Here is a 25,901-nt window from a genome sequence, read left to right as displayed (position 1 = left end):
GACTAGGCCATTTGGGCGCCCAGTTGACTAGGCCGTTTGGGCACCCAGTTGACTGAGTGGCCTGGCGCCCAGATGTCCCAGTCATCTAGGCCGATCGTTATTTAGGCCCAAACCTGTTACATCGATCCTGCTTATGATGGTAACTCTAGCACAGTTAGGATATGCATTTAATGAATGCGACGATATGCTTGACAAGTTGAAGTTGAGGATATTTATACTAAAGAGCATACTTAGATGTCATCACAAGAAGACGTCGATCGATGTCTTTCATTTGAAAGTTATTGATGACATTTACACATTCAACAACTATCCATGTGGACAAGGCTGACAGTTATCAGCTCTCCTCAGCGATCTTGAAATACGTATTATTAATTTGTGATTTGTGTTGTACGTCATTTTGAAATTTTGATGCATGGTCATTAACTCGGTGAAATGTTAATATGTCGGCTTGAATTGTTCATTGAGCTGACATCGTTAATTAAGGAAGAAGGTCAGAGTCATATCTGAGGAGATACAGTCTGCAGGTGATAAGAGTCTTAGATAGTGACAGAGAGTAACGGAGATGGTGACAGGGAGGGTGGAGGTGTGGGGATGTACACAGATATGTCATTAGAATCGTTATGGATATCAGTGGAGATAGAAGATGTGCCGATGGTGGGGACGAAATAACTGTAAATATTTTTTTATTTATGAAATAATTGTATTTATTGAAAAATTTATTTAAACAAGGTAATGAAATATTAAATACATACTACACACAACCAATTAAGATAATTTATAAATGAAATATCTAAATAAAAAATTAAATTAAATATTAAATTTTTTATTTAATTAAGTGATTAAATAATTAATTAAACAACGTAATTAAATATTAAATAAATAATATACATAACTATGTCGGAGAGGACCCCCAACTTGACAGATAACGTCGTGAGTTTGGATGATACCCTGTACGAAACATATTATTGACGTGCCAGAGCAAATGGTTAACAAGAGGACTAGATTGTTGTCACAACACATTGTTTCTCCGTACACGATCGAAACAAAGAAGAGAACATCTACTGACAGTATATTGACCAACCTCTTCTGCGAAATCGACCCGGGTGATTGTGAAAATCTTCGCATTGAAGTTAAGGCTATATCCGATCCAATTCAATAATCCGACGGATATTTGAATGTTAAATTCATATCCGATTAACTATGTTATCAGATATCTGATCCGAAATTGAAAAAAATAGAAAAATAAAGATTTTATTTATTTATCAGATTGGATTGACCTATATCCATATTTGATTCATTTACTTAGCGAATTATTGGATTTGAATCTCGAATAGGTTATCGGATTAAGACCCTAAATCCACCTCCCATTAATTTCATCGAATTCAGATCGGATTCGGATCAAAATCCAATCTATTGATTTATTTAGTTAACGAATTATCGAATTTGAACCTCGATTGGGTTATCGGATTGAGACCCTAAATCCATCTCCCATTAATTACATCGAATTCGGATAAAAATTCAATCCATTGACGGCCCTAATTGAAGTACATTGATTTTTTAGCATCGAATGTGGCGTAGAGCTGATAAACTAAAAACACATTAAAATGCAAGCGTTCTTTTATTTACATTTTGATTCGTAATTATAATAATTTCAAATGTAAGCATTTTTTTAAAATGTCTGTAATACTTTAATTTTTATGTAATTGTATAATAAATAACTAATACTCTTAATTACATATATAACACACTATAAATAAAGAAAATTGAGGAAATCAGTAACACACTATAAATAGAGAGTACATAAGATTTAAATAAATATTACACATCCGTTGGGTAGAGAGTAAAATACTATAATCAGGAACTTCTCCCTTGACTTCATTTAATAGAGGAAATATAATTTCGGCATTCTTAAATAATGTTCAATGTACTGAAATGTGACCATGCCTAAAGTTCGACTCCCATTTCTGTTAGATATTCTAATACAACGTGTGATTTATGTTCTAATTAAATATTAAATAACCAATCTACATAACTAATCAAGGTAATTAATTAATGAGATATTTAAAGGATAAATTAAATTAAATATTACTTTTCTATTCGAATAAGTGATTAAATAAAGTAATGAAATATTAAATAAACAATATACATAACAAATTAAGGTAATTAATTAATGAAATATTTAAAGAAGAAATTAAATTAAATATTAATTTTTTATATGAGTATGTTTAAAATAAATAATTAAATAAAGTAATTAAATATACATAACCAATTAAGGTAATTAATAAAAAAGAATTTAAACGAGAAATCAAATTAAATATTAGAAAATTCTACATGTGCTAATTTATAAGGATGTTCATGATGTACATGTGAAATTCCATGAGTGGAGGATCGAAAAAACTGTTTTTCAAATCTCCAATAATGTTATGCCACTTGTACATTATGATATAATGTTTTTATTTAAATTAGTAACTAAAATAAAGTAATTAAATATTAATTCCTAATAATAGATTTAACCAATTAAGATGATTAATTACTGAAATATCTAAATAAGAAAGTAAATTAAATATTATTTTTTATTTAATTAAGTGATTAATTAAATAACTAAACAAAGTAATTAAATATTAAATAAAGAATATACATAATTAATTAATGAAATATTTAAATAAGAATTAAAATAAACATTAATTCTTTTTTTTAAAATAAGTGATTAAATAAATAATTAAATAAAGTAATTAAATTTTAAATGCATAATACACATAACCAATTAAGATAATTAATTAATGAAATATCTAAATAGGAAATTAAATTAAATATTAATTTTTTATTTAATTTATTTAATTAAGTGATTAAATAAATAATTCAACAATAAATAAATAATATACATAGCTAATTAAGACAATTGATTAAAAAATATTTAAATAAGAAATTAAAATAAATATTAGTTTTTATTTAAATTAGTGATTAAATAAAGTAATTAAATATTAAATGAACAATATACATAACCAATACTGCCTTTTACTTTCATAAAATAGTTAGAAAATGTACTAGTTCTAATTCTCAGTAAGCCGAAACCCTATTAATCTTTCACATTTAAACATTATTCTCGAAATAATTGTTACTCATCGTGATCTCACTATTACACACAAAATTTGTTCACAGGATCGTAATCAGAAAGAGATATGAGTCTGTGGGAATTCACATGCTGGATTGATTACAGTCTTCTAATTTGCTCATAGGATCATAATCAGACATGATCATAATTACTTTATTTAATTATTTATTTTAAAGACTTACTAAAATAAAAAATTAATATTTAATTTAATTTCCTCTTTAAATATTTCATTGATTATTTTGTTTATTTAATTAATTATTTAGTCACAGTTGTATTCAAAAGTTGATCAACATCGACTGGCTTTCGAAGCCAAAATAATAGGAAATCAATAATCTGGGCGAAAAATTGCATGTCCTACAACGGATAGAAGGACCATAGGAATGATCGACGGAGTATGTCTATATGTTCCTCATCGAGTCATTTCAATATCGATACAACGTAACTTTTCCCAAAATGAGCTCACATGATATTGTCTAGGTGGTACTCCATTCTGTAAAAATAATACACGTTAAAAGCATTTATAAGAAATTATCAACATTTATTATATTTTAAAATTTAACAAATCAAATTACATGCATTAGTATGTAAGAAATAAAATCATTTCCTCACATATTAAAAAGAGTAAATAAAAATTAAATAATACATAAATTGACTTAAATTAATGAAAAATAAATTAAATCCAAGAAAAAAAAATACATACATAAATGAGCAAAAAAATTAAAAGAAAAAAATAAAAAATAAATTATGGGAAACGAATTAGATTAGATTTTTTTTTAAAAAAAATTATAAGATTCAAATTTCGTTCTCTAAAAAAAAAAATAAAAAAAAAGTAATTTTCCGGGCCGCTAGCCCATGATCTGTTACGGACTACACGAGTTCGGATTCGGACTGTCCGGAAGACTTTTTTGATTTCATTTTTATTTATTTTTCTGAATATTTTAAGAAGAAATTAAGTTAAATATTAATTTTTTTTATTGAAGTTTTGTGAATATTTTAAGAAGTAATTAAATTAAATATTAATTTTTTTTATTGAAGTAAGTATTTTAAAAAAATAATTAAATAAAGTAGTTAAATATTAAGAAATGAAAAGTGTTTGATTTTTTGATTTGTAACATAAGAGTATATTTGTCTTTTAAAACAAAATTATACCATTGTAATTTTATAAACAACTTAAGGTTATTTTTGTCTTTTAATCTAGAAAAAGCTATTGTGAAGATTGGCAAAAATTTTGAATTAAAGTGGTGAATCGGTGAAGTGGCCATTTGATCTAGTCATTCTTAAAAGTACCCCTGTCCAGAAAATGATGGACAGGGAACTAACTCATTTTTATTTATGGAGATAAATTGCACTTTTGATCTCCAACCTCTGCCTAGGGTAGCAGTCATATCCCCATTTTGGACAGTACCCTTCCAATTTCTGCAGCTAACTGGGTTTGCTGACTTCAGTTTCACTTTTAATGTAAGGGCGAATTAGGCCGCCCATTCTATATTTGGGATTTTAATTTTGGGTAATTATATTCTTGTATAATTGATCTCACTATTAACGTGACAATCAAACTTTAGTAATGATTTTCTGAATTTACAACCATTTTAGAGAATCATAAGTTCATAAGTAATTTTTTTTTTGGGTCATGTCTAAAGAGAAAAGTTTATATCCTATCCATCGAGGGCAGAATATCTGTACCATATATTCATACTATATTTTTTATTTGTTACACAATATTTTAATTTCATTAAAGATCCTCAATCTTTGTTTATTATAACCCTTGTGTCCTCAACTTTATTTTTTAAGCTTTCTTATCTACAACATTTTATTAATTAACACATCTCATTTCTTATAAATGTTTGTGTCAAACAAATCCTTTCAAAAGCATAAAATGACTTATTTTTCAATTATATTTTAACTAATAATAAATACAAAAATGGGACAAAAAATTTCCCCCCTCATTTCAAACACACACAAACTATATTTTAACTGAAACCATCATTAAAAAAAAAATAAAAAAAAATTTGCTAATAAACAAAACGTTGATAATAAAAATTTGATGAAAAAGAAGTCTGACAAAAGTTTTACAATGAACAAAGATCGAGAATTTTAAGTGGGTGGTGCTACTAATAACAATTGTGATATGAATATAGTTACATCTATTTAAATCCGATTTTAGCCCTTGTTTGACTCTATTTATTTCTTATACTCATTTTCAATCACTCATTTACACAATAAAATATTTTTCACATAAATTCAAAATTTTCCCTAATTTTTAATCGTACATTCTCAAAAAAATTACTATTCGAAATATCATTTTTCCTATTTTTTCTTTATAGTGATAATCGAACAGGGGGCTTAATGGCAAATAGTTGGGTGGACATTTGTGCCCTTCATTACACTCCGACCATCTTGCAACTTTTGGGTTTTTGCAATTTGGTACTCCAAGTTTTTCATACGATTTTGTTCATTTTTAAATCCAAATCTTCAATATTGACACCAAAACTTCAAAAGTTTTCACATTGGTCCACGAACCTCCATAATCATTTTAAGTTGGCCTGGCCTTCCATAAGATCTAGAAGTGAGTAAATCAATTCCCAAATTTTTTACGAGTTGAATTTTACTCCCGAAACTTATGACTACCTCCATCATCTCTTAATGCTTCTTATCGATTCGTACAATTTGATTCAACTTCAATTGCTTCGAACCAATTCTATTTACGCACAAAATCCTATTTTTAGCTCCAAATACCTCCAATTTCTAGAGTAATAAATTAATTAGAAATTCGCTCTACGTGCAAATGTACATCTGGTTTATAAACACAAATAAGTATGTAAAATACACTTATCAATGAATATCATTAGACTTTCGTACGAACCTCGAGCATCTCGTCAGAGATTTTATAGCCTATGGCAAAACCAAACTCGCTATGAGCGTGAAGTCCTGCAAAATGCATCGGTTTTGCAGAAAGCACTCATTGAGGATAGTTTGCTCATTGGAGAACCTTGAAGCTAGGTGAAAAAAAGGTTACTCTGATTTTTGATCCTTCAAATGCCTCGGGTGGCAAGGTAGATGGTGCACTAGACTTCCTTGAGGATTAGTGAAAATCTGAATATTCTTGCTGCCACCAGGTAAGATGGACAGCTACCACGTATACCAATACCGTTAGGAAAGGGAACAACATAGAACAGAATAAGGGGGGGTGTCCTCAATGTAGAATTTGATAGATTTTAAAACTCTATATAAATTGAGGTGTCCTCAATTTAGATTAAAATTTAATTCATTAAAATGTAGGTATCCTTAATCTGGATTTTTAGAAATACTTATAAATTTAGGTGTTCTTAATATAGAGTTTAATAGGTACTTTGGAAATTTAGGTGTCCTTGATAACTAATTGATTTAAAAGGATTTCATTACTTAGATAGATTTTGAAAAATTTCAAGCCATAAATATAAATACCAAAAATCTTTAACAATTTTATTTTAAACCTAAAAATTTCACAACTTTTCTCATGTCTCTACAAATCTCTCTCTCTCTCTCTCCCCCTCTTCCCCAATGTGAACACTTTTTCTTCTTCTCTCCCTAATTTCCCACAATTCTTATTTTTTCTTATTGAAAAGATACTACTATTTTTTTTCCTTCTCGCTCTCTCGCATTCTGTTGAATATGTGGGTAAAACCATTTTTTTTTCGAAAAATTGTAATGATCCATTACATAATATTTATGAACTAAACGTAAAGCTATGATAATCTTGAAAAGAGTATATGGACTCTCCATTTTTTTTGAATCCTACTGCGTCTGAATTTTGAGTAAGCCATGATTCGTGCAGATAAAAAAAGAACTGTAGAAATTTTAGCCAAAAGCTATTAAAATCTACAAAATAAAGATTCTTTCAAATCTTATGAAATCTATTAAATTCTATAAATACCATACAATCCATGAAAATTTATACATATTAAAAAATCTATTAAACTCTAAATTGAGGACACCCTCGTAAGTTTAGTAACAATGATTGAGCCAATCCAAAAAAGGTTGGAAATGCCGAAATACCCTGCATTCCATATTTCCTATAAATTCTTAAATTCTTTTATGCACTTCGTAGGAAAATGTATGCAATATTCATACTCTAATCAATACTCGTGCACTTATATTTATACCTCATGGCAATTGATTTGATCATCGAAGTGTAAATTGGAATCTTCTAATGGAATGGTTATTTTTACATGTTAACAGTGTCAAAGTGTGTACTAAAACATAGATGGACATGGAGGAGGGCAAAGATTGTTGATAGCTTAGTTCAATTAGATTTTGAGGTTAACACATACTAGGGCCCTGTTTGAGCCCCATTATTTTCTCGTTAAAATGAAAAATATGATCGTTATTTATCACATCAAATCACCATATTTGACTTTTTATCTCTTATGTAGGACTCATAACGATTATATTTTTCATTCTCATTTTTACAATATAGTGGCTCAAACGGGGGCTCGGTGCATACATAAAATGCCCATTGTTTAAGCCATATTTACCCCAAAACATATTTTTCTCAAAATTTATTTTCAACATACATTCTTTTAATAAAATAATTTTACATATTAACCAAAATTTTTTCCCTACTTTTGAACTACACATTCTTTAAAACATCACTATTCCTAAATTTATTATCCCAAAATAATGGGGCTCAAACAAAGACATATATTGAGACAAGCTCCCAATGAATTACTTTTCCATATCCTTATTTTGTTTCATTACATCATTAACACTTGTATTTTAGAAGACAAATTTTTTATTTTTTGCCATTTAAATTTGTATACATTGCACGTGAAAATGATGATTGAAAAATAAACAAAAAATCAAATAATTTCAATAAAAAATAAATAAAAGTCAAAAAAATACAAGAAGATAATTATGCGTGTGTTTCGCGCGGGTTCGTCGCTAACAATTAAAAAGGGATCAGACGATTGTGTAAGGGATAAACCTCTTGAAACAAAGTCCCAAAAATGAGTGTTTTTTATTGGCGATGTCTTTACAATTGGAAAGTAAAAACAGAATGCTTTCAAGATGCGCAAGCACACGAGTTACTGAAAGAAGTGTTTAAATCTAGACTAAAAAATTTAAAATTACATGTTCTCTATTTGAGAGTTTTTTGATTCGGGCTTTTGCTCTATGTCTTTTCTTCCTTTTATACTCCCTGGATGATTTCTTTGTAATCAATCGCCTAAAAACTACTTGATTGTTCTATAATTGCCCACTTTCCTCGTAATGGCCAATTTGTCATGGAATTGCCTTTTTTAACTGCTGCCATTACTCTTTGTCATTCAACCGTTTTCGATTGAATTTCTTGAATTGTGGAACGTGATAGGGCTGCTTAATAACTGCTTTGATAACTGCGCTTCTTGATAACCATAAAACTTCATATTTGCTAAGACCTTGGGTGACTTGAAGGTTTGGGCGAGAATAGAGTAGCAGCTCTGGGCGACTGCATGGCATTCCATTCGCTCAGATCCTGGGCAACTTGCAAGGTTGGGCAATGGTGTTACCGCGTTCACGGGCCTCCCTATTTGGGCCTTCATCCTGAATTGTCTGATTGGGCTTCATTCTTTGGGCTATCTGATTTGGGGATCCTCCAATTGGGCTTCATTCCTTGGGACGTTCGATTTGGGCTGAACTTTTATGTGTCAACAATTACCCCCCAATATGGCAGAATTAATATCAATTATTAAATTTTGCCATATTAACTTTTGTGTTTCCAGCAACATTCGAAATTCCCAAGAATTTCAATCATTGTTTTCTTCCATAGCTTTGAAAAGGTACGACGTTTTGCAAACCCTTATAATCCCCAAATACGCCATTTCACTGCACCATTAAATCACGCCTCACTTTTTCGCGCTTCTCTCTCACATTTTTAATGTTCATCTCTTTGCTTCCCTGCTACGTAACTCTGAAAAACCCTATTTCGTCCCTAATGGCTACTTCACAATTTTAATCTGGCGACTCCTTTAGTTTTGAAGACTTTCAGAATCTCCTTAATCGTCCATACATAACTCCGAACTTTCTCGCACCTGCCAATGTCGAACTCAATGAGTTCTACCTAGGTCCTTTCTTCAGCAATGCAGAGGCAGTCGAACAAGTGGCTGTGGGCCAGCTGTTTCCTTGTACTCAAGGCCCTCCATTTCTAAACTCTCTGCTGCTGGGGCCACTTCGCGAAAGAGGTATTCACACTTGGCCCAAATCTGACGTAGTTTTCCGTAGGCGGCATGCTTGCCTTGTGGACCATGGTCCTACTAAGGCACTTTTTGATAATGTTATGATTTCTGATTTGTTAGAAATCTCTCTTCAACCCCCTGCTTTTGATTCAGCACTTTTTTGGATCGCTTTAAGTTTTTTGTCTTCTGAATATAATACCTTTGTTTTCCCTCTTGGCCCCATGTCTATTACTTTAAGGGATGTTGGGGTCCTAGTGAATCTGCCACCTTTGGACGATACCATTTTTCCTGGTATCTTGGTTTCTGGTGGCGCACCAAAGTTTGGTAAAAACCTCACCGAGTCTTATTCAAGCCTGCAAACCCTTCATAACCATTCGAGCGCTGAGCCTTCCCATACTGAGCGAGTGGCTTTTCTTCTGGTTTGGCTTTGTAAATATGTTTTGTGTGTGCCAAGCATAAAGCCTTCCCTGAGCTATTACCCATAGCGCACAAATTGGCACGTGGCAGGCCTCTGAATTTATGTTCTTTCTTTTTGGCTGCTCTCTATAGAGGCATGGCTTCTCTTCAAACTCAATTGAAGAATGGTGCATCTCCCACTGGCAGTGGACCTCTTTGGTTCACTCAAATGTGGTTGAGATCCTATTTTCCATTGCTTGGTGCTCCATCAATTTCTCGTCCTTTTGCTAGCTGCTATGTGCTAGCCATTGAGCCCCTGGCTCCTGTAAATATGTCTAGAAGGGACATTTTTTATTCTTTTATTCTTTGGATTCAATCCCTTCCTTCTTTCCTTTTCCTCCCTTTTTGACTCCAGACTATGTGCATCCTCCCTCCACTATAGACAACGCGAGCACCTCTCTGCTCATTTGGATCCATTTTTTAACCGGGAGGGAGTTATTTCATGATATTTTGACTGGGACCAATGCCAAGGCAGGGGTAGAAATATATGCTCCCCAATTTTTTGCTCGCCAACTTGGTTTCGACCAAACCTGGCCCGTTCCTCCTTACTATTCAAGAAACTTGATAGACCGCTTCTATATTATTAATAAGACGGAGGCAGAGGTTATAAATGCTCGCAATCTTCTTTTGACGAGCCATTTTTCATTAGCCCCATTCAATTTTAACTGTGCCATCCATCCCCTTTTTGAACAGCTCTGGCCGTCAGTGAAGCGCAGATTGTTTGCGACTGATGCCAATCGTGCCTTTCATTCACTGGACCAGCCGAGCATTTCTTCCCCTCCCCCTATTTTAGTCACCCCTTTGTCCATCCGGAGTCCTTCTCCTTCTCATCGCGCTAAACAGTCTGCTCGTCCATCTTCTTCTCTCCCTGCCAAGCCTACTGCAGCCAAAATCTCCCATTCTGGAGGATGATGTTGATGATGATGATGATACCCCTCTTATCATCAGGAGGAAGGTAATTAAATTGGTTTACTCACAAGCATACTTTTCCATACTTGAAACGTTTCTATGTGCTGATGGTTTATTTGGACTTCTCAGAAAAGTTCAGCCTCTCCTTTAAAAGCTTTGGTATCAGCAGCTCCCGCTCTATCATCCTCCGCTGAGGCTGTTTTATCCATACCAGCTGATGAACGGACTACGCTTAAAGAGACATCTTTAGTCCCGGAGTCCTCATCACAACGAATGGATGAGCCACCTTCTTCCCAGGGCGTCAACCTCCTAAACGTCGAGGCAGAAGGTAATTCAGTTTTTTGATGCTTTACCTTTACCTTTGCTTGTGCTATTGGTTTTTGATTTGTTGCTTTTGAGTTCTGCAGATGCTCCTATGAGTCTGCCCGTTGTGGCAACATCTTCTCGCTCAGACAAGGGGAAGTCCTCATGAATGGTGGAGCCACAGGTAGCAGACTTGGCTGAGGATATGCCATCTTCCAAGATTATTAATGAGGTAATCTTTGCTTTACTTTTATTTCTATCTTGTTCGTTGTAGTGAGAATCTTCAATATTGACAATTTTATTTGCAAGATGCTGATAAGATTGTGCGTTTCATCCAAGATTTGTTCATTTCCTGGGGGCAAGTCAAGATATCTCGCCCTACTCCAGCTGGTCGTCTTGCTACTTCTTCAGAGGAAGATATGAAGTTCCTCAAGCAGTCGATATTTGACTACGTGTCCTTCATGGATATGGACATTGGTAAGGCTAGTGCTGCCAGACATAAGGATAAGCTTGAGCATTTGAATGCGAAGTTGGAGCAAGCACTGACACTTCCGTTGCTCAATCTTTCTGTTAATTTTAAAGCGACGTTGAAAGTTATCCATTCCGAGGTCCTTTCCTTGCTGGCCAAGAATGTTGAACTGAAGGCCAAAAGTACTCAATATCTTCGCGCCGTATCTGAAAAAGAGTCTTTGCGTCAGAAGATCAACAAAGTTGAGGACGAGTTGAAAGAAATCTCTTCCGAAGTCATGATTGAAGACTCTTTGATGGCTAGTTTGGCTGCTCAGATGAAGGAACTTCAAGCCAAAATGGACGACTGCAAGGCGAGAATGGCTGCTAAAAAGCGTAACACATCTCAGGGAATTGAGCGAACTAAGTCTTTGGTCGAGCAGTACAAGAAGTTGAAAGTTGATGATGATGTCGTGGCCGAATTAAACATCACTTCCTCTCGACAGAACGATGACTAGGAAAAACTTAGGGAAAGAATTTGTTCGGTATGGGGCGGATTGTAATTAAGACATATAACGCCTTAACTTTTTCTTTTTGTAATTTTGCATTTGACTTTCTCTTTGTAACCTTGTTTATTATTAATGAACATCTATGTTAACTTCTTGTGCATTTATTTGATGTTTGTCTTTTAATCGCCAATCCTTCAAGCATTTAACTGCTTTGTGCTAAAAATCTTGCACATTTTCTCTTGATATTTTCATCTCTTTTCCCAAAACTTTGGGCTACTTAATTCCATTTACTAGGCAGAATGTGGCTGCTCATATTCTGTCTCTTCATCTCCACCTCCCTATAAATGCACGTATGCTTCACACTTTCCATCTTCCATCTTCATTTTCATTCTCCTCTTCAAAACCAATTTGCTGCCATTGTTTGGCATTTTGACAATCAATCCAAAACCTTCGTCTTCTATAAAGATAGATTGTTTGGTCCGCTCATTTTACTACTTGTCTTGATGTCACCTTTGGTATGGGAGATATATGAAATATTTTTTGGCCAGCAGTGAAGTTTTTCCCATCAAAGTTCTTCCCATCGTCTCTTTGTTCTTTATAAGGGGTTTGATGATAGAAGGCAATTTTTGGGATGCTTGTGGGCCACCTTGCTTGCTGAGAGTGCTTCTCAACCTCTTTGCCCGCCATTGCAGCGATGCATTTAGGAAGGCGGTGCGAGGCCAGTCCACCCTCTTACTCGACGATCGACCGAGAGATTAGCTTACCTTTAATTGTAGTTTGTAGAGCATCCATTATTTGTATTTTGTATCTTTGTAATGAACGTTTGATAATAAAGGACTTTATTTGAACGTATTTCGCTCTGACCTTGTTATCCTTAATTGTTCAACATATTTTGATTACGCTTTTATATGTTCACTTTCCCATAAAGAAGGAATATATTTTTTCAAATATTTGCCGTTAATGAATCTCACGTGCTTGGTGCCATCTAAATCTTCCAAATGATATGCTCCATTGGACAACACGCTGTTTACTTTGTATGGCCCTTCCCAATTGGGCTACCACTTCTCGTACTTTGGATCCTTGCTATCCGAAGGGAGTATCATCTTCCAAACTAATTCGCCCAGGCTGAACGATTTGGCTATGACTTTTTTATTATAAAATTTAGCCATTCTCTGTTTTTGAACTTGCAATCTATCTAAGATGTCCAATTTTAATTCGTCCAACCCCAATAAATTTTGAACTAGTGATTCAGTATACTCATCATCATTTAACTTATGTTGCAAGCACACTCTAATCGATTGCACGTTAATTTCCATAGGCAAAACAGCCTCCTGTCCATAAGTAAGTTGGAAAGGAGTAATTTTGGTACTTGACTGAGGTGATGTTCTATAAGCCCATAAGGCCTTATTTAGACATTCGTGCCAATTTCTGACATTTTCATCTATCATCTTTCTGATTATATTTTTTAGAATCTTATTAGAAGATTCTGCTTGTCCGTTGGATTGAGCGTATTATGGTGTGGAGTTTACTAATTTAACCCCAAACTCGCTCAAAAATTTGTTCACTTGATCCCCATTCAAAGATGTTCCGTGATCTACCATCAACGTTTGTGGAATTCCAAACCTATAAATGATGTGATCACGGATAAATTCTATGACATTCTTTTGGGTGATCTCTTTCAAAGGTACCGCCTTTACCCACTTGGTGAAATAGTCGGTTGTTACTATAACGAAAGTATGTTGCTTGGACGATGGGGGATAAATCTTCCCTATCAGGTCTATCGCCCAACCCTTGAACGGCCAATGTTTAATAATAGGTGCCATCTCTCGTGTTGGCGCCCTTTGTATTGGACCATGCTTTTGACATGCTAAACAACTCTTTGAATACTGAACGCATAATTCTCCCATCTTTGGCAAAAAATATCCACTCCTAATAATTAACCATCTCATCCTTTGGCCAGCTTGATGGGCTCCACATATCCCTTTGTGTACGTTAGCCATGATCGTTCTGGCTTCTTGCAAACTTATATACTTTAACAATACACCATTAGAGCATTTCTTAAATAACTTTTCATCTATTAGTGTATAGTTCAGCAAACACAACTTCATTTTCCTACTAATCCCTCCATTAGGTTCTTTAAGGAATCTTTTAATCTCTGTTCTCCAATTCATTGCATCTCCATCTTGTATGCAGTGAAGTTCAATCCTTCTCGCCCTTTTTTGGATCACTGGCAATATGGTTCCATTCTCACAAGTAGACTTCCAATTCAAAACCTTTGAGTACCCTGAGGCCATTTGGGCCAACTCATTTGCCACGTCGTTATATATCCNGTTAACCGTCTACTTAAGTAGTAAATTGCCCTTTCTTCACCAAATTGGTCTTCCTGTGCGACCATTCTAGCTATTGATTCTTTCTCAGCCGATATGTACACTTTCATTGGCCGTCCTTGGATTGGTGACACCAACACTGGTGGACTTGATAAATATGTCTTCACGCTTTCAAAAGCCTTTTGATATTCTTCTTTCCAGACGAATTCGTCCTAATTTTTCAGCTTTAAGAGCGGCGAAAAGACTTTAGTTCGCCCTGCACAGTTAGAAATAAAACGTCTTAAAAAGTTTACTTGGCCTAGAAACCTTTGCAATTCTTTTTTGTTGCTAGGTAGTTTGGCCTCTAAAATGGCATTCGCTTTATTTTTATCAAGTTCAATCCCTCTTTTGTGTACCAAGAAACCAAGAAAGTTCCCTACATTAATACCAAATGCACATTTCAAGGGATTCAACTTTAACTTATATTGCTTCATTCGCTCAAACGAACATCTTAACTGTTCGAAATGGTCCTCTTCTTTAATGAATTTGACCACTATATCATCTACATACACTTCAACAAACTAGCCTATCATATCATGGAAGATTAAATTCATTGCCCTTTGATAAGTTGCTCCTGCATTTTTTAGGCCGAAAGGCATGACCACCCATTCAAAACATCCTAGAGACCCAGGGCATCTAAAGACAGTTTTGTGTATATCTTCTTCAGCTATATAGATTTGATTATATCCTGAATACCCATCCATGAAAGAATACATAACGTGTCCGGCAGTTGAGTCTACTAAAGAATCCACCGTGGGCATTGGATACTCATCTTTGGGTGTAGCTATGTTTAAATTCCTAAAGTCTATGCACACCCTTAGTTTACCATTCTTTTTTAGTACTAGCACGATATTGGACAACCATTCGACATGCCTGGCTGTTCTAATAAAGCCTGCTTTCAATAACCGCTCTATCTCTTTCTTAATCTCAGGGAGTACATTAGGAGCAAAACGTCTAGGAGGCTGCCTATGAGGTTTAAAATTAGGTTTAGTTGGTAATCTATGTTCCACCAAATCTCTATCTAAACCAAGCATTTGTTCATATTCCCAAGCAAAATAATCTCTATACTCCTTTAGTAAAGCGATTAATTTATCACTAACCTCTTGATTGAGCATCTAGCTGATGAATGTTGGACGATCTTCTCCTTCATTATCAATATTTACTTTGATCAGAGGGTCTTGTGCTTGAGCGTATCCAAGTTTGATGATCCACATCACTTCGTCGTCCAGTTCCTTTGTAAGTACTTCTTCTTCTAAACAGTCCACCTTGTTGACTTCTCGGCCAATACTTTGTTCTAACTCGAATACTGCCCATTTGTCTTTCAGCGCTCTTAAGGCTGCCTCTTCTTTAGTTTTGTCATTGCATTCCTTATTGAAAGCCATTAATTTGGCTTTGAAGGCCTGGATATCGGCCGTTTGCTTTTGTAGCTTAGAATCCATTCAAGACTCTTTGATTATTCTTTTTCCATTTACTGTCTCTTCTAAGATCACTATATTTGGTCTCATTTGGCTGAACATTTCAGTGAGTGCGTCCACTGAAAATGGCTCTTCACTCTGTGCGACGATCTGAGTTTCTTCCCCATCTTGGACTACCCTAACAGGTCCGTAATTTTCTTCGTACATGAACCTTTCCACTGAGTTTGCTTCTGCGACAAAAGGCCTATGATTGGCCTGTACCACCTCTATTTCGCCCTTGTTATTCCAAAAAATCAGGCATTGATGGAGCGATGGGGTATATAGCGACTTTCGTGTATCCAATCTCTTCCTAGTAACACATTGTAACTAGTAGGACCATCTATTATAAAAAAGACTGTGGTCCTAGTAGTTGTCCCTATAGTTATGTCCAATGGCATAACTCCCTTAGCTGAAGTTGCTCCTCCATTGAAACTCGTAAGGATGACTTCTGTTGGAATCATGTCATTCTCTGTCTTTGTAAATTTCCTCATCATCCTAGATGGAATGGTGTTTATAGCTGCTCCATTGTCGACAAGCACTTTTGCCACAGGGATGCTGTTAACTAGAGCTTTAACGTACAATGGCCTTAAGTGTTTAGTCAATTTCATGGCCGACCGTTTAAAAATAACCTTTTCGGGAGTCTCTATTTCTACTTCCTGCTTGTTTTCTGTCGAATTATCCCCTTGTGATAAGTTGACGTGCAGTATATCGTGCTGAGCCTCTGTCTCCTAAATTTCCTCCTTACTGTTTTCTAATGCTTCCTCATCAGTCACCCAATCTGTGGGAGGGGGCATTATTCTTGGAGGTGATCCATACTTTTCAGAGCGAGGCACTCTCTTCTTCCTTTTGGGCATCCCGTACAGTACGTAGAAATCGAAAGGACGCCCAGATGGTTCTCCCAACAAGTCTACTTCACGAACTCCCTCTTGATGTAGTTACTTCAATAGAGTATTATACGGTACTCCTCTCCTTCTTCTTTCTGCTTCTAGGTCGATTTCTTCCTCGATGTCTGTCATCCCATTGTCTTCTTCATCATTGTAGGCCTCTCCGGAAGTCTGGCCTTCTTCACATTCCAGCACGCAAGCCTTTCCTTTGTTGTCCTCCCTTTCTTCTTTTTCTTTTTCTTTATTCTTGAATTCATTGGCCAGTAAGTAATTATTAGCCACGACAGGAGGTAACATACCGAACTGGATAGTAAGGGACTGATCTGGATCTTCTCCATCCCTTCTGTTTCATTCAAACTTTGATTTCCCAGAAGAAGTTTCTGGCAGTTCTTTTATTGATTCATTTGTACCAGTCTCTTCACTATCTTTGAGAACATTTTGATTGGCTACCTTGAGTAGTTTAGGCGCTTTAGGATGTGGCACTCTCTGTTGCTGCCTCATCATTCGTCCATAGTTTCGTTGAAAACGCCTTTGTTGGGTTCTAGTCATCTCTTTGAAGGGTATTGCCCTTCCTGCATTATACTGGAACGAATGCCATACATTTGGCCGGCGAGGTTGCGGCCTGAATGTTCTCCCATTATCTACTGGCCTGAACTACCTCTCAAAAGGCGGTCCTCTATAGAATGATGTACCTCGCCCTCTACCAGACTGAGTGTTTAGGAAGAAAGTAGGGCGATGGGGATGCTGCCATATCCCTGGTTTCTTCGTGTTCCCACTCACTTATCTTTTACATCTTGCACACAGGACGTCTTCGTCCTTTTTTGGCTCTTTTCCCTTGAATCGTTCAAAGACACTGGGATGTGGTCCAGGGTCCTCTTCTCCATCATCTACGACCAACTTGAATTTTGGCCACTTGTTTTTGAAACCAGCCGTTACCATGTTCACTCCAAGTGGTTGTGGAAAAGGATTTTCATCCACTGCCATCTTCTTCTTATCGTCGAACGTAATTCGTCCTGACTCAATGACATCCTGCAATACATGGCGAAAAACCAAGCAATTGTTAGTTAAATGTGACCATGCATTATGCCACTTACAATATTTTTTTACCCTTAATTTGTTCAGGGTTTGGCAATTAATGCTTATCGCTCAGCTTTATCTGCTTATCTCTATATAATTTATCGAATATAAGGTCAGCTTTGGTTACATCGAATGAGAACGTTCTAACCTTTATGTTTTCATCTTTCATGGGCTCATCTTTGCCCGATGGTCTAGGCTTGGCCATTATAGGACAAGTATACGTGTCTCCTTTGACCAATTTGGCCAAACACATTTCGGCTTGATCGTATGACTCGTCGCTGATGGTATGAAAGTCAAAATTTGGGTCTTTGTAATAAGTCCCTTTACTAGAATTTTTCATCTGCTTTTCTTCTCTTATCAGTCGTTCATATCTAATCATATTCGCGCTCAACTGGAAAAGGTTTGGAAATTCCTTGTCTTGGAATTTCTTTTTTAAATCAAAGCTCAAACAGCCCTGAGTGATTTTGACAAATTATTTTTCGGGCAGAGGTACAAAACACTTGCTTCTTGTTGTCTTGAACCTTTGGAGAAAACTTTCTGCCCATTCGTTTGACATTTGACGTAGATTCGCCAAATCAGCCAAAGTGATTTCAGACTCAGTTTTATAAAACTGAGAGTGGAATAATTGTTCCAATTGTTGCCATGTTTGAGCAGAGTTCGCTGGCAAGTTGATGAACCAGGAGAAAGCTACTTCTGTTAATGAACTAGGGAAAAGCCTCATTTTATGGTAATCAGTTACATCACCACTTTGCAATGTGAATCGCTCTATGTGTTTTAGAGTAGACGCCTCTCCTAAACCGGTAAACAGTGAGAATTCTGGCACTTTATACCCTCTAGGCCATGGATATGCTTGGTCTACCTAATCAGGATATGACTTTGTGTAAGTCGGCCTAATGACAGGACGCACCCCAAAAGCCATCTGATCTTGTACGATTTCCATAATCTGATTCCTCAACATGACGTTGAGGTCATATGGAATTCCTATAGGTTGGTTAACCGGTTGATTTGCATGAGGTCTGCTGTTTGGTCCTTGATTGGCAACAAAGTTACCATGATTAGGGCCATTACCATTAGCCTGAACATCTATTCCCTCATTAATATGTGGGGTATTCTGTCCATTGTTTAGGACATTATCTCTTACATTTGGATTACCCCCCAAGTTAGACGAACCACTACCATTGTTCTGATTTGGCACTGCACCACCCCCTTGGTTTGAAGTAGAGGGACCAGAAAGTGGTTCTATCCCTTAATTCGGATTTATGACTGAGGGATTATATCCCACAATTGTCCTAGTTTGAAAGTGATTTGCAAAAGGTATAACCGGTTGACATATTTGGCCTACTAACTTATTCATTATTTCGTTCAAAGTGTTTAGTTGTTTGGCCATGTTGTCATAATGTGCATTCCCATTTTGGGTAAATCTTTCCATATTATGAACACTTCGAATATTTACCTGTTCCTTGTGTGAGTTCTCCAAGTAATGTACGCATGGTTCGAGGACTCAATTCTATCATTGGTTCGTAACGACTGTTACTGCTCTGATTCTGTCCATCTGTTCATGGAGAGGCATGCTGCTCCTCATATCGCTCGATCACAGATTGGACTCCTCCCTGACTTGCTGCTTCCTTATCGGATCTCTGAGGCATATTGTTTCACATTTTGTATTTTCAACACCAAACACCACTGTCCCACTGGGCGTGCCAAATTGTTTCGTGCGGGTTCGTCGCTAACAATTAAAAAGGGATTAGACGATTGTGTAAGGGACAAACCTCTTGAGACAAAATCTCAAAAAGGGGTGTTTTTTATTGGCGATGTCTTTACAATCGAAAAATAAAAACAGAATGCCTCCAAGGGGCGCAAGCACACGAGTTACTAAAAGAAGTGTTTAAATCTAAACTAAGAAATTTAAAATTACATATTCTCTGTTTGAGAGTTTTTTGATTCGGGCTTTTGCTCTATGTCTTTTCTTCCTTTTATACTCCCTGGATGATCTCTTTGTGATCAATCGCCAAAAAACTGCTTGATCGTTCTATAACTGCCCATTTTCCTCGTAATGTCCAACTTGTCATGGAACTGTCTTTTTTAACTGCTGCCATTACTCTTCGTCGTTCAACCGTTTTCGATTGAATTCCTTGAAGCGTGGAACGTGATAGGGCTGCTTGATAACTGCGCTTCTTGATCACCATAACACTTTATATTTGCTAAGACCTTGGGTGACTCGAAGGTTTGGGCGAGAATAGAGAAGTAGCTTTGGGCGACTGCATGACATTCCATTCACTCAGATCCTGGGTGACTTGCAAGCTTAGGCGATGGTGTTACTGCGTTCATGGGCCTCCCTATTTGGGCCTTCATCCTGAATTATCTGATTGCGCTTCATTTTTTGAGCTATCTGATTTGGGGATCCTCCAATTGGACTTCATTCCTTGGGACGTTCGATTTGGGCTGAATTTTTATGTGTCAACAGTGTGACACTCGAACTCTGATTGTATGCATTCCTCTCTTACCTCTATTCTTTTCTTTCTTATCATTCTCATTTTTCTTTCTACATATTATTTCTTTTACTCTCGCCTAAAAAAAATATTATTAATTATCAAAAATTTATAAATTATGTTTACGATGCTAGCTAGAACAATGTGAATCAAGCACCCTTGAACTTTTATAATTATGAAAAGAAATATTAAAAACTCTTTTACTATGCTTCTCAACTCCTAGATTTCACATTTTAATCCAAAAAAATTACATGGCACGTTCCCATAGCATCCTATCAAGAATTTATGCTCTCAACGACGCCAGAGGGGGCATTTTTGTCCTTTCGCTTTCCCTTCCCCCCGTCCCGTTACCAAAAATAATAGCCGTTTGGAATGGTGTTACCTCTCCGATTTCAAATTATTTTTGAAGGTCTCCTCCCGCTCAAAGACGCCGCACCATATTCTGCGGCCTCTTGCTCTCATCTTCAAGATCGAAACGAGAAGTTAATGCAATCAATTCGAAGGATAAGGTGAACCAATTGTCCATTGTACATTTTTGCGTTTCATTTCATAGATCTTCTTGATTTTAGGGTTTAAAAATCGGTATTCTGTTACGCACACAGCGTATTAACGTACGAATAGATGAGTTTCTGATTTCATTTTTCGATGGATTAGTATTTTTCCAGTCTTGTTTTCTTTTTGGTGTTACATAAGCATTTTTTAAAGACCCGATTTTTAAACTTTCGATTCTTGTATTCACTTGCCTTTCCGAAGCATTTTGTTGGGTTATTAAATTGGTCTGTATGTTGTTGATAGACTCGGGAAAACAGGATATAGAACTTTAATGAGAACAAAAGGGTAAAGATTGAAGAGCTAAAGTGCAGGGATCATATGGACGTGAAAAGAAACTGTAGATTGAATAACGAATATCAAAAGTTCATTTCAGATCAACAGGCTTATCGAACTTTGACGAACTATTAAGGTTTTTATGATAGCTTCAGTTTCAGTTATTTTTATCCTGATAATTTTGCTACATTTAGTTAATTGCTGTCTTTTCCCTCATGTGCATCAGTGAATATCTAATTCATAATTTAAACCCATGGAACTGGATAGAGTTTATGATGAGCTAGATGGAGTTAAAGTAGAGGTGAAAAAGCTCAGAGAAGAATGTCGAGCCAAAGCAGATCTGACTGATAGATTAAGGAAAGCTCATATTGAACAATTAGCAAAATTTCAAGAGGCGAAGACCGAGGTAGAAAGACAGGGCCGGGAACTAAATGCCAAGTCTGAGGAAATTTGCGAGATTAGGCAACTATATGAGAAGCTCAATTCCAGTTTGCACCAAAAAGACTTGTATCTTCAGCGGCTTACTTTTGCAAATGAAAATCTTCGAGTAGGTCATGGTGAGAAAATTCTAAAATTGGAGGGTGAAAACAGAGATTTGGTGTTGGCTTTAGACAAAGCATCAGCAAGAATCCAGGATCTAGAGAGAAAAATATGTCGTAGTGGCGAAGAAATTTCTGGTGTTGAGAGGCTGTCATCAGTTAAACCACAAAAGAGAGTGATGTCTAAATACCTCAAAGAGAGAGAGGAATATATACTTAAACTGGAGGAAGAATGTAGGATAGCTCAAGATCAGTTGAAATGGAAAAATGAACAATTTTTACACCTTGAAGAGGCACACAGGAAGCTTCAAGATCAGGTCCAGGCTGGTAAGGTGGAGCTGGAGCAGGAAAAATCCGCATTTCTTCAAGAAATTGGTTCGTTGAGAGCTGGTTTGGATTCTCAGATTTTAGTATCAGAAAGCTTAGAGACTCAGTTGAGGATGAGTAACCAGGTCTTGGTTCTTGAAAAAGACGCAAGAAAAGCTCTTGAAACTGAGGTGTCTGAATGCAGATCAAGTTTTGAAAATGTCTTCCTGGAGTGTCAAAAAGCAAAACTAAAGATTGAGCAGTTGACCAGTAAAAGGGATGAGGAAATTGGAGAGCTACACAACTTGCTAAGAGCAAAAGAGACACTGTACGGTGAGATGAAATACAGAACTGCACGGCTAGAGCAAGAAAACAAAGAACTTCTGGGGTCTGTTGAACAAATTCAAGAGGCTCAGCTCTATAATATTGCCTTGTCTTCTTCATTGAAAAAATTGCAACACAAACTTCAAAATTTGGAGCAGTTGCATAGCATATGTGCTATAAATCTCAAAGAAAAAGAAGCTGAATGGAGTAATCAGATAGAGAAACTGACGGGGGACTTAAAATGTTGCATTTCGAAATCAGATGGTAAAAGTAAAAAAATAAGAGAACTCAGCAAGGAGTTGGAAGATTGCCACAGAATGCTGGAGGTACAGAATGAGGAGAATTATATATTGATCTTGGTGTTGAAATCAGAATTCGACGTTTCTTGTTTGAAGCTGCATGATGAAAATGCTAAGCTGAAGTTGTGTATCAAACGAAGTGAAGAGAAGGACATGGTTCTATCACAGCAATTGCAAGAAAAAAAGGGGGAGCTACATAAAGTTTATGCCAATATGAAGCAGAGATATAATGAAATAGCAGTTTTACTAGAGAAGGTTGAGTCTCTAGATTTTTTGAAACAGAAGGTGAATCTCTTGGAGAAAAAAATTGGAAAGCATAAAGATATTCTTGATGAATTATCTGAATGTCAATATCGTTTTGATGAACAAGTTCTACACATGGAAAATACCCTAACAGAGCAAGGTAGATATGCTTGTGATGCTTTAGAATTAGTAAATACTGAGCTCGCAAAGAAAACTGGTGAAGTTGAGAAAAATGAGATTGAGATGCAGAAGTTGCAATCTGTGGCAGAAAACCTGAAACTAGAGCTTCATGTAGACCAGGAAGCGCATAAGCAAGATAATGTCAGCCTTCTTGGCATTGTGAACGACAAGGATGCCCAAATTGACAATTTGCAGGAACAGATTCGTATCCTGGAATTGGAAATTATAGCCAAAACAGAGGCTGCAGAAACACTCAAGCAAGAGAAGGATAATTATTTACAAATTGAAGAAGATAGGAACTGCATCATAGAAAGTCTTCAGAAAGAGATTGCTCGACTAGAGCAAGGGTTAGCTGAAAGTGCAGTTGAACCTCTTGCTGGATTGGATGGTCATAAAGCGCTTGAGCAGAAGCAGGAGACAGTATCATTGATTATAAAAGAGACAGACCAGAGCATACAAAATCTTCAGAAACGTGCTGAATCTTTGGAAGAAAACTTTAGAAATACCATGATCTCTTTTGCTGAAAAGGGAAATAAGTTTGATGAGGATTTACGGATAGCTGATGATCAGAAAATTCTAGAGATTGAAGAGAGAAACAAGATAACGGATAATTTGCAGAAAGAAGCAAATTATTTACGCCAGAAACTGGAATTTCAAGAAAAAATATTTATTGATTCAAAGCAAGAGGCCTTGCAGCTTGAAGTTTTATTGCAAGAGAAGAAATCAGAAACGGAGGAGTTGAAAGCTCAACTTGGGGATGAGCAAGAGCGCCTTGAGGTTCTAATTAATGATCTCAAGTCCCATAAAGAAACTTTGCTTGAAGTCATCATGAGAGCATCTGTTGATAGGGAGGGTTTACTTGCACAAATGGAAGAAATTTATGGACAAATTGGTGCATTTTGCTGTAAAGATGTTGAACTGATGGGAATGCTAGGGAAGATGATGCAACTTTCTGAGGAAAATAGTGTGCCGGCAATGAACGTTGAAATAACATTTTCTCCCTCGAGAAAAGCAGTTGAAGAATATATCAACAAAAGAACTCCATTATCAGAGCGCAATAATTATTGAAGAAATTGGTTAGCTTGCTTTTGCAGATATGAAACTGAATGGACTCATTTCTGTCACACGAAGGTGCTATAAGATCGCTTCCGATGAATGTTCCTGTTGGTAAATATCCACTTTTTGGTTCTTTACCTGAAGAGGATTGTGTTTTACCATAAATGTTACCTTGTGATTTATCAATAGATTTAAAAGATTTTGAGTGGATCTTCTCAAATAGTTTCTCCTTGCCATCCATTTTCTCTACAGAATTATTTTGCTTGGAACTTAAAAGTTCCTTGGTTTGCTGCCCAGGAAATGTTGTGTGAGATCAGGAAATATTATCATCAATATTTTTCGGCTACCAAAATGTAAACTTTTAAAACTGAGTTTTGCGTACCTTACTATTGACGAGTTCTATTTAATCATCATGGTCGAACCTTTAGCTCCCATATGGCCCCAATTTTGTAGAAATGAATATGAATGAAAGTGTTTTTTTGAAAATTGAGTGACTGAAATAGGAGGAAAAATTTACGATTTACGTGTAATACTATTTTATGAAAAATTGTGTGATTGAAAATAAGAAAGAGAAATGAAATGAAAATTAGTAAGGGCCAAACGGGAGCTTAATCTTTTCTGACACATAAGTTACGGATTCTCGAGTTTCAAATATAACACTGTACTTTGTAAACATAATACTTATGGAAAATGTAAATGAATATCTCATAATCATAGTTATCACGTGCTACAAGCAAAATAAATGAACACAGTAATCATATTTATTATACACTTGTCCTAATCGACATGGCTTTGGAGTTTGGACTAGTCTACAACATATATGAATGTGGGTATATAGTACGAAGTTTTATTGGGTAATTTCAAACCCTACGCCAGGGGAATCTATTAGCTGAATTTAATGTTCAAAAAATAACTTGGAAATTTTAAAAAAGGAAATTTATACTAGAGGTTCCAAACGGTCCACAAACTTTAAATCCTAACAGCTATATCCCAAACCTTTCAATAAAGTGTGGTATAAGGACCTTGGAATGGTTTTCGTCGAAAGACATGTTAATTGATCAAAATGTCATCATTTGACTTGCATTTAACCATTTTAATGAAAGGAAAAATAGTCGTTAATACTTAGTTAATTAAAATAATTACAAAAAAAAAAAAAAAACTATCATCTTCTTCACCATCCCAAGACAACAATGAACACCAACTTCCATCGCATCTGCAACCAAACCCACCGTATTTGAGCACCCTCATTGCAACCGCCACTAACAAAGAGGGATTTCTCGTGCGGGTTAGTATGGAAACCGGGGAGAAATCACCACAGTTGGTCTCGAACCAGTGAGAAAATCTCATCGTTAACAAATCTGGGGCACATAATTATTAAAGCAAAGGAATGTGAGCAGCAACGTGAGGATAAGGCAGCAACGACAAAATCTTTGAAATATCTGAGGAATAGGAAAGTGTATATTACAGCTCATCTCTACCAAGTGATAATCTGATTTGATACAAAGAATATTCCATGAAGATCTGAATAGATAATCAAGTTGAATTAAGGCGAGAATGAGTGGATTGATTGCATTTAGCTCACTCAGTCAGACCATATGATAGAGATTTTCCACTCATTTTTCATACAATCTTCATGTGCAATTATCTTGAATTTGGGTGTAACCCGAATTCTTTGACGAAGATAATTGAGAGTTCTAATTAAAATACACATTAAGAAGAATTCTATTTGAAATGCTTGTGAAATCTATTGGTAACTTCTAGTTTAAGTTCTATTTGAAAATCTTATCGAAAGTTGAAATTTGTGTTGGACTTAAAGAGATCAAGATAAAAATTTTTTTGGACATTCAATTTCATCTACAACTATGATTCTAGGGCTTGAATTGTCCCTATATATATTTGACTCTTCTTCCAATTTATGCATTGTTGAAATTG

The 25,901-nt window shown here is 35.7% G+C and overlaps 1 protein-coding gene across 2 annotated transcripts; it reads left to right on the top strand.

Annotated features, from left to right (window-relative positions):
• Positions 1–20,523: 20,523 nt before the first annotated feature.
• LOC111410673 (uncharacterized protein At4g38062-like) lies at positions 20,524–24,181 on the top strand. Of its 2 annotated transcripts, none has more exons than XM_023041131.1 (2): positions 20,524–20,706; positions 21,249–24,181. In XM_023041131.1, exon 2 carries the CDS (start codon positions 21,276–21,278, stop codon positions 23,979–23,981), a length of 2,706 nt encoding a protein of 901 aa, XP_022896899.1. In that variant the 5' UTR covers positions 20,524–20,706; positions 21,249–21,275; the 3' UTR covers positions 23,982–24,181. The 2 variants fall into 2 exon arrangements, with proteins under 2 accessions (XP_022896899.1, XP_022896900.1); XM_023041132.1 differs by lacking the exon at positions 20,524–20,706 and adding an exon at positions 20,714–21,158.
• The last annotated feature ends 1,720 nt before the right edge of the window (positions 24,182–25,901 follow it).

This window comes from Olea europaea, chromosome 15 (assembly GCF_002742605.1).
Source record: "Olea europaea var. sylvestris chromosome 15, O_europaea_v1, whole genome shotgun sequence".
Taxonomy (NCBI): domain Eukaryota; kingdom Viridiplantae; phylum Streptophyta; class Magnoliopsida; order Lamiales; family Oleaceae; genus Olea; species Olea europaea.
This window is presented reverse-complemented; position numbering and strand designations above follow the sequence as displayed.

Coding starts and splice junctions, on each gene's coding strand:
- LOC111410673 (XM_023041131.1), top strand. CDS start 21,276: ATGGAACTGGATAGAGTTTATGATGAGCTAGATGGAGTTAAAGTAGAG.